Here is a 10,373-nt window from a genome sequence, read left to right as displayed (position 1 = left end):
CACAGTACTTCACTTTAAGATAATAACTAGATAATACAATGCTAAAGATGCAGCAGAAAAGAGCTCCCTGATTTTGAAAAGAGAAACACAGGGTGAATTTAGCCTTTCCAATTATCATATGAAAATGACCATTAAAAAAAAAAGATGCCTAATAGTTCTTACCTGGTGCTCATCACACCATGTATTTTGAGAAGTCATTTCTTAGACATTCAGGAACATCAATATAACAGCATTGGTTAGAAATACAGAGACAATTTCACAACAAATGTGCCATGATGATTTTGTTAGTTGAGACTCCCAAATTGCTTGATTTTCCACATTTGTTATAGGCACTGGGGATGTTTCCTCTTCCATTGTGCAAATATCTAATTCTTCTCTACCACCCAAAACAATGATAATTTGTTGTTTTCCTGTCATTGTGCAGTTTAATTCCAGAGTAAGCCAAACAATATAGCATCATCCCAATTCCTATAATTTGAATAAGCAAAACAATTGCATTTTAGAAAAAGGAAACCAAGAGCAGAAAGGAGCATTCCATACTGAAAGTTAATAGAGAGAAAAAAGATATATGTGGAGGAGGGCATGTGCAGGGTTGAGGGTGAAGGTTGTTACAAATTAAATACAATAGCTCTGCCTTTTCCTCAGGTGGTATGTTGAAAGACTCCCAGTGGTTGCCTGAAACCACAGATAGTACCAAAGCCTGTATACAACATCTGTCCAGAAAAAGTCCAACCATTGTTAATATAACAAGAATGGTTTGTGCTACATTGATGTAACCTTGTAGCCAAGAAAAGTGGACTGGATTGTGCATGTGTGGACAATGACGACTTCACTGTACTAGTCAGTGGGATTGGTAGTCACCATTGAGTGTAGCTATCACATTCAAAATGACTGAGCAAGCAGAACAACAAATCTGCATCAAATTTTGTGTTAAGCTTGAACATTCATTCCTCCACAGAAATTATTCATATGATTCAGAAGGCCATAGCTATGGACACCTGGTGATTGGCAGCTTCATCACGACAATATGCCCAATCATGTATCACATCTCATGCAGTTTTTTTTGCAAAACATCAAACCACCTGGGTGATTCAGCCCAGATTTGGCATCTTGTGACTTCTGGCTTTTCCCAAAACTATAATCACCTTTGGAAGGGAGGAGATTTCAGATCACCAGTGAGATTCAGGAAAATATGAGCAGCTGATGGCGATTGGGAGAACTGTATGAGGTTCTAAGGTGCCTACTTTGGAGGGGACTGAGGCATCATTTTCCTATGTACAATGTTTCTTGTATCTTGTATGTTATACAATAAATGTCTCTATTTTTCATATTACATGATTGGATACCTTCTGGATAGACCTCGTTTATATTATGTTTTCTTCTACTACATATATACAATAAAGTTTAATTTATAAATTAGGCATAGTAAGAAATTAATAGCACAGTAATACTAAAATAGAACAATTATAATAATATACTGCACTAAAAGTTATATGAATGTAGTCTCTTTCTTTCTCAAAATGACTTGCACTATATGTACAGTGTAGATACTCTGCGCAAAGTGATGATTCGCATCCCTGGCAGGACAGAGAGAGGTGGTGCAGTATTTCAACTCCGAATGGTAATCCGTTTATGAATTGTTTATTTCTATGATTTTTTATTTAATAGTTTTGGATAGCAGTTGAACAGGAACTGCAGGAAGGGAAACTTCAGGTAAACGGGGCCTACTATATCTGATTCTCTTTTGCAAATCTAGTCACATTTGCTATATTCAGTATATTATATATGAAGGTTATTTTGAAACTCTGGAGTTAAATAGGGGTAAGCTATATATCAGTAAGTGACGTACTTATTAAGACCTTTCAATAAAGATATATAATGTGTATATTGCATTAAATTTTATAAACTACTGTTTTCTTATTTATCTGTATATCCTTAGTAACTCGTGCATAATATAATCTCAGTAAAGGCTTTTTTAATATGGCACATTATTCCACACATTATTCTACTCATTTTAAAAAATAATAACCATGTGACATGTATATTATTACCATTTATTAGTTTTTTTGATGAGTTAAGTAGTCTGATTAAGATACAGGAATAGCTATGGTCATCTAATGGCAGGTGGGAGCTGAAACACAGTATGTTCTCTAACTTCAAAACAAAAACAGGATTCTTTCTACTACAATTTGCAGCTTCTCTCTGGAGAGAATATGACCTAATCAGTAAAATACTAGATCACATAACCAAATACATGTAAACATAGCCTTACTTTTTCATTATATAAAAACAGTGTAAAATATAATTTTTAGATACTTTCCATTATTTTGTTTCAAAGCTTTAAGGACATCCAAGAGTAGAGGTATGCTAAGTAAAAATAGGATGAAAAATCCTTTTAATTATAACTTGGATAAAAAGAATTATCCTGAAACTCAGTTAAGAAGGAATGATTAAGTATTTACATGTAATTTGTCTTTGTGATGCTTGACCAAAAGGAAATGTAAAAATTGGTATATAGTGTTTTAATGTATGCAAGAATTCTTGAAATAATGTTAAATTGGATGCTTATTAAAATTCAGATGCAGCAAATTCACTCTATTTTATGAAGTCATAATTTCTGATCCAAGAAGTTACTGCAAGGTCCAAATACTATAGAATAAGTGTTTAAAATAAAACACAGTATTTTTTTTCTAGATTACAAGAACCATGAAATAATGCTATTATGAGGCTTAGGAAATCACCAACACAGAAGGCCAGGGTCTCTAGTCACACTAATGTAAGATGTTTGAGGAAATTCAATGGAAAGATAATTTCTGTGAATATGTTTGTAATCAAGATGGTGGAATTTTTGATTACTGTGAAGAGTAGTTGGTAAAAACAATCATTGTGCTTTCATACTAACTTGAATTTCTACTCATTCAAAATTTCTTCCATCATGGTTTTCTGTACCATGTTTTCTAACTTAATAAGGAAGGGCCATGTACCTAATCATCTCTTTTTTTTTTGTTTGTTTAGGTTTTTCTTGTCCAAGGTCTTGCCAAAAGATAAGACACTCTAAAAACAAGATAACTCAGATAATCAGTTTTTAAATTCCCAATATATGTTGGAATTCACTCCATAGCACCCTTGGGGAGCAGTTGCACAGCCTTTGCTTGAATATATCGTGGTGGAAAATATCACTAGGATATGAAATAGTTTAAACTGCATTTTGCTTTTATTGAATATACTGTTTCTCTGAAATTTTGCCCATTTGTACTAGAAGAGTTCGTCATGACACCCCTAAATACATCACTTTAACACAGTGATTATTTTGTACAGAGGAAATTTAGAAAATAATTAAAACAGGTAGAGACTTTCCCTGAATACTCCTTATCGCTCTAAAGTCAGAACCTCCCCAAAAAACTCAATTGTCATCAGTCTCCTTCTCAGGAATTTCATCTACCAGGATAGATTGACTCACCATAGGAGAACAAACTGGAAGTTGATATGGCCCCCAAACTTTGTCACAAACTATCATATCTCCCCTCTATTCTTCTAAGGACCCATTCATCTTTCCTAAAATTATTTTTTCCTACGTTGCCCATATTCTCCCTCCTCTTCCCCTATTAAAATGATTAATGAGTTCCTAAATCTCACTGCTGTTTAGGTGTTTATACTTTTTTTCCTGTGTGATGCCCCTGTACACATAACATTAAAACAATAAATTTATATACCTTTTCTTCCATTAATATGCTTGTTATCAGTTTATTTCACAGACTAAGCAATTAATCCCAGGATGATAGTAAAAAAAGATATTCTTTCCCTACGGTCCTAATTCCATTCTGTTAAGAGCACAGAAGCATCTTTTTTCCTCATAGGATGATAAGAAAACAAAACAAAACAAAAATACACAAAATAACTAATACTTGTGAAAGCACTTGGAATACGACCTGGCACTTAGTAAGCTTCTGATAAAAGTTAACTTATTATTACTAGCTGCCTGATCTGAAGCAAGGTGCAGTGTTCCTAAGTGCAAGCTTCATCTATTTTAAAATGAGGGTTTGTTCATCATTCATTCTAGAAATATTCAGAAATCTAATGAGGATCAACTCTTCTGTGAGGCATTGGTGGCACTAATAGCAATTTCACATTGATTTTAGAAATATTAAGAAAGATAATAAATATTAAGTGAATGTATATTAGGTAAATAAATATGTTTATTAGGTAAATAAATATTAACACTATGTCTGCTGGTCAGTGAGTACTCACTAAGTGTTAGCTGGTGATGGGAAATGGTAGTGGTGGTCATGGAAAAATTATGTATTACTGGGATATAAAGTCAATGAAAACATTACAAAAAATAAAAGTACAAAACAAGGTCAAGCAAAAATACAGGAAATAATTCCAAGAAAGGGTAAAGAACAGCAGTGAACTACAGAAGAACATGCAGGAAATGACTTTTCCCTGGTGGATGATTAACTATTACAACTCAACTTCTAGATTTTGGTAGCAGTTTGGAGCAGAAATCCAGAATAGAATGAAATGTATGATGGAAGTGACAGAAACTGGACATTCCTAAAGGGTCACAGCAAAACTAGAGATAGAATGTAGTTGAACACATCCAAGTACACAAGCACAGCAACAACAAGAAAAAAACAAAATCTCAAGAGAGATGTGAAAATTCTGATTAAAACAATGTAGTAGGTGTTGGTGGGCATTGAGATTCTTACATTCAAATGAGGCAGGAGAAAGGAAATGTTAATTCAGCATCACTTGTGAGACAGACTTTATTCACCTGCCTTATCTTGGTTTCTACTCTTGATGTGGTCACTGTGCCCATGAATTCTGGAACACATTTAAGGCCTCTACCTCCTCCATAGTGCTTAAGAAAAAGCACTTTTGAACAAAAGAGCATGGGGAGCATGAGCTAGATATAAGGTGGAGGGGGTTGGAGAGGTTCAGCTTCCTATTAAATGAGTGATTTTGAATTAATACATTTGTTGAGTGAATAAATGAAGTAGAATAAGCAGAAAGGTACTCTTAGACACCTTTTTCTAATGGCAAGAGCCCAAGACTAGGAAACAATAACCATGGTGCTTATTTGAATTCTGGTACAATAGTTATTAATTTTTTTCTCATTAGAGGGTTATATTAAATTAAATGTTAATTAACAAATAAACATATGATGTTATATATATATATATGTATATGTGATCTTAACATATCTCATCTGTAAAGAGAATTTATTGACAGGTAATACCTGAGATGATTTGAATTACTAAATTAAAAAGAGAAAAACAAGGAAAGAAGGTAAGGGACTTTCCAATCACAGGGGAACCACTATAATCTGTAATGCTAGCATCCAGGGACAGATGTAAAACCTGTAATATAGATTAACTGTGCTGCATTTTTTAGCTCCCAAAAGGTGATGATAGATATTTATAGATACACTTAGGAAATGTCAAATCCTGTCTACCTTATAAATCTTTTAGAGAAGCGTCTATTATTACAACTAAACATTAACTATTCAATAAATCTATTAAAAGAAAGTCTCTCTCTTCTCTCCCTCTCTCTTTCTCTTTCTTCATTTTCTGTTTTCTTGTCTTGTCTCAACCTTAACAACCTGTAGTGGTGCCTGAGGACTTTGCCATTAGCCTCCTATGAAATAAATGTACATGTGCATTTTTGTTGGAGCCATTTAGTTGTACTGCTAGTGGAAGCCTGGGCCACAGTGTTAGGGAATTCCATTTTTAAGGGAAGAAATATAAATGGGTAAGAATGATTGGCAAACACTGTTGTGCTCTTTGATTTTTTATTTCTGTTCTCCCTCTAGTTTTGAGCACTTTAACGCCCTGTGAGTCTCAGTGAAAGCAGAAGAGAATGCTTTGGCCTGTGTGTGCACAACCTGGCATCAGAATTGTTGACCTTATACAAACAGCATATATTTCTCTAACTAAATAAGTTTATTTAGGAACAGCATGAAGTCTAATGGTGAACCATGAGCATGTCCAGAAAAACAAAGGACAGAAAAGCTTTTATGGACTTGTAGGGGGTGTTGTAAATGAAGAGTTATTAGGAGAAAAGTAAAATCTTGAAGTATAGTGATTTTTCGTTGGCTGAATTATGACCAGTTCCCATCGGCTGAGCTGTTACTAGGCAAGGAGGAATATTTTCTTCTTCCTGCTGAGGTAGGCTCACTTTCTGTCAGAGATGCAAAGAGCATCTCTTCCTGTTAAGGTCAGAAGTGTGTCCTGAGTGACAAGTGCATGAAAGTTATTTCTTCTAGGCTCCCTCCTCCATTTTAAATGAGGTTCCTATTTATTAATTTTTACAAATAGCAAAGCTTTCAGTGTTCAGGGCCAAACATCAGGTAAACTGTATTGCGGTGTGCTGTGAGAAATACATACTACTCCAAAACTGTGGCACAGAATTTGGAGATTCAGCATTAACTGTCAATACTTTGTACACTTTATTTTTAAAGGTTTTTTTTTTGAGACACCACATGAAAATTGTTTCCAGCTTGCCCTGTGATCCTGCAATCATTGCTTGAGCTGACTTTTTACAAAGGGTAACTGTCATGACATTACTCTGTCTACAAGTTGTAGCTCACAGAGTGAAAACCCACTTAGTTCCAGAGGTGGAGATAAAATCAAACACAGAAATTCCTTTTAAAATATAATCTTAACTTCATTTGATCATAAGAGGGAACATTGTGGTCATTGGAGTAAGCAAGAAAGCAACAGTATGAAAACTTTTATATTTGCTCTTTTTTAGGTAAAAGAATGAGGGCAGGAGAATTCTCTGACAGTGGCACTGTGATGTGGCTTCACACAGACTCCATTCATGCTGGGTTCCTGACAGTTTGACAGATTTTGTATCTTGCATGAAAACCTGAGCCTGTAGAGAACCTTTGATGGCATGGTTACGTTCTCCCTCTGGGAACATCACACCTCTCAAGGCTGTTCATGCTGGTAATCTAACATGGGTGTTTCTGTACTGTGGGTGTTTCTATATTGTAGGTGTTGCTACAGGATGACCTGTCTAAGCTAGTGGATGTGGATGAATTCTGTAGAGGCCTCAGAGGGCAGTAGGACACCCTCATTCTGAAACCATGGGCTGAGCTGGGTGACATTCAAGAGCAAGTGGACGAAATCCCTATGAAGCAAGTCACAGTGGAGAGCACAGCACTCATAATTCAACAACAACATCACACATAAATATAGTGTGTCCCACTGCCTAATGGGCTAATATGTAAACAGGTCCTGAAGGAATATGGACAATCAAATGTGTAAAAGATTGTTTTAACAGGTAACTCCACACAGGATTAGAAAGAAAATGAGATGGAGTACCCAGGTATGATCCCTTTGTCAGTTCTGATCATATCTTACTGAAATAAACCATTTGCCTATTTCCAAAATAAACTATTAATTTCTTTTGGATAGGATTTTTGTGTCATCACTCTGTTTGTACCAGTTCTGGTACATAATAGGCATCCGAAATATTGCGACTTTGGTGATCAAGAAACACAAAATAAGACATAAATTGATTTATGATAAATTGGAAAATAAATTATTTGACAAATTATATAGAGATAAGTAGTTCATCATAGAAAAATATGAGTTGGATATGTTCCTTATGTTAAAATGGATTTGGGTTAAATTAAAGATTTAAATGAAATGCTGTGGCATTAAAATAAAACTAGAAAGAAATATCAGATTTGATATGGGGCAGAAAGACTTCAAAGACTGTCTATGCATTAATGCAGTAACAGACTCCCCAACAACTACAAAATATAATAAATATGCACAAAAATAAAAATTACAAAGTAAAAATTGCAATAATTTATAAATGATAAAATTGAAAATACAACACGTATGGAAGATCAACACTTGATACTTTGTAAATTAAGTAAAGCAAATATCTCAGTAGAAAGATGGGCTAAAGGACCCATAATTTTCAAAAGGAGAAATACAAAAGGTCAATAATCATGTTTTAAAATTAATATCTGGTTCCCCCAGCTTCTGGCAAGGTCCTCGGTCCTTCCCAGGAAGCTTGGGCCTAGTTGGGGTAGGCCTTCACTTGACCCAGCAACTAGCACCACTTCCAGCAGCGCTCACCTAACACTCACTCACACCACAGCTATAGCCTCAGAGCTTGCCTTCATCTACTTAGCCCTTACCCTGCATGATGAAGAGGTCACAGTGACAGAGGATAAAATTAATGCCCTCATTAAAGCAGCTGGTGTAAATGTTGAACATTTCTGGCTAAGCTTGTTTGCAAAGGCTCTGGCCAATGTCAATGTTAGGAGTCTTATTGGCAATGTAGGGGTTGGTGGACCTGCCACAGCAGCAGATGGTGCACCAGCCAGAGGTCCTACTCCCACCACAGCTGACCCACCAAAGAAAGAGGAATCTCAGGAGTCTGATGACATGGGCTTTGGTTTTTTGACTAAGCCACTTCATAACATACTCAATAAAAGTTGAACTCTGAAAAAAGTAATCTCTGCAGTAATCAAATAAATAAATTTTTAAATAAAACTTATCATTACATATAATTGTGTTTTAAAAAAGTTGAAATGCAAGATGCCCAGTGGTGGTTAGAGCACAGTGAAATGAGCTACTTAATATGCAGCTCATGGGAATGTACCTTTTGTGAAGGCAGTTGCATATTATATAAATTAGGAATTAAATTGTCCATAGCAAAGCTAAAGTGGTAGTGACAGAAACAATTTAGGTATTTATTTTCTCACACAATGAGAAAACTGGAGATGGAAGATCCAGGGGTAGTATGGAAGCTCTACAGTAATACACTCTTACTCACTCTCTCTCTGTCTCACCCCCTACAGCACTTGTTTTGTGTGCTTGTACATTCAGCCATTCCTTGGTTGCCATTTATTTTCCATATATAGTTGCTAAAACTCCAGCCGTGTGAGAATTTTTTCTCACATTCCAATGCTAAAAGCACAAGGGAACAATGCCAAGAATGTCATCCTTCTTTTAACAGAACTTTTCCACAGGTCCATCTTCAGTCAGGTTTTACTGCCAGAGCTATGTCACAGGACAGTGTACAGGCACGACAGAGAGTCAAACTGGATAGACAATTAGCAGTCCCTATCAGAGTCTCAAATATCCATGCATATCCTACCCATCAATATCTCAATGTCATTCATCACTTATATAATCAGATACACAGAGGTGGGCAAAAATAGATATGTAGTTGTGAGTACATGAAACAGTTTATTCTTGTGTTATTATTTCTTACTTATTGTATTATTTATTCATATTACAACTGTAAGCCTACTTTTGCTCACTCCTGTATATTTTTTAAAAGGGACTTTACTAATATGTTATTCAAAGTAGTAGTTACAAGAGTGAAATACTAGAAACAATGTGCCCTGACCAGTTAGCTCAGTTAGTTACAGCATCATCCCAAGATGCTAAAGTTGCAGGTTTGATGCTTGGTTGGGGCACATACAAGCAGTGAATGCATAAATGTGTGGAAAAACAGACTGATGTTTCTATCTCTCTAAAATCAATCAATAAATACTAGAAATAATGTGATTGTTCATTATAACAGAATAGTTAATTTATGCCCACACTATTCATATACTAAAATATGGTTTACAAATATTTCACCAAATAAAGTGAACAAACTGTATAATATTTTGGGAAAAAAACAATAAATCTGTACTTATAAATATTTCCACACATTGCAAAGCACCTCATATAAGATGTTAATAAGTGTGTGTGAGTGATTTGTGAGGTTGTATTGATTTTCATTTACTTATCTTTGCTTATTAATGTTTTCAAATATACAATTATATTACATGGTAGGGCAAAAGTATGTTTACAGTTGTTCATATGAAAAACAATACAATAATTTAAAATAATAATACAAGAATAAACTCTGTCTTTTGTATACACAAAGCTATAAGCCTGCTTTTACCCCACTCTGTATTTGTACATCAAGCATATATTATAGACATATTTCTAATGAAAATTTGTCACTTTATGACAGGAACAGTTAGTTCAATGGGAATTCTCAGATATGTCTTAGAATGTATACTGGCCACTTTTTGTGGAAGCATATTTGAGATTTATCTTTATCTTTAAATGCCACCCCTTTCACCTTCTTGACCAACTGTTATCCTGCTCCCTCGTCACACACCGTCCTCTAGTGATGGCACCAGTTATGCCCTCTCCAGGCAACCCTTGATTTAGCCTTCAAGTTTTCAAATCTTGAACATTTTATGTATGATTTACTTTTACATTGTAAAATAATTTTACTTAATACAGCATGAAGGGCCTGTATTTTAATTATTTGTGATATAAAAATACAATTTGTTGGAGAGCCCATGAATAAAAATATATACTTTAAATCGAAGTTTCAATTTT

General features: G+C 34.9%; 1 protein-coding gene across 1 annotated transcript; it reads left to right on the top strand.

The window, feature by feature from the left end:
* The first annotated feature begins 1,534 nt into the window (after positions 1-1,534).
* On the top strand, positions 1,535-8,462 carry LOC129071624 (60S acidic ribosomal protein P1-like). Its single transcript, XM_054574918.1, has 3 exons — positions 1,535-1,621; positions 1,669-1,713; positions 7,998-8,462. Exons 1-3 carry the CDS (start codon positions 1,535-1,537, stop codon positions 8,460-8,462), a joined length of 597 nt encoding a protein of 198 aa, XP_054430893.1.
* Positions 8,463-10,373: the final 1,911 nt, after the last annotated feature.

Source organism: Pteronotus mesoamericanus, unplaced genomic scaffold (assembly GCF_021234165.1).
Source record: "Pteronotus mesoamericanus isolate MK-2021 breed Mesoamerican mustached bat unplaced genomic scaffold, CSHL_Meso_final contig_27, whole genome shotgun sequence".
NCBI classification, from domain to species: Eukaryota; Metazoa; Chordata; class Mammalia; order Chiroptera; family Mormoopidae; genus Pteronotus; species Pteronotus mesoamericanus.
Note: the sequence above shows the minus strand (reverse complement) of the source record. Positions and strands in the feature narration are given on the sequence as shown.

What these genes read in the sequence shown, in the direction of transcription:
- LOC129071624 (XM_054574918.1), top strand. Translation starts at nt 1,535, where the DNA reads ATGTACAGTGTAGATACTCTGCGCAAAGTGATGATTCGCATCCCTGGC. An exon ending in CAGTATTTCAACTCCGAATG is followed by an intron (nt 1,622 to 1,668) that starts GTAATCCGTTTA and finishes TTTATTTAATAG; the next exon opens with TTTTGGATAGCAGTTGAACA. An exon ending in TGCAGGAAGGGAAACTTCAG is followed by an intron (nt 1,714 to 7,997) that starts GTAAACGGGGCC and finishes TGGTTCCCCCAG; the next exon opens with CTTCTGGCAAGGTCCTCGGT.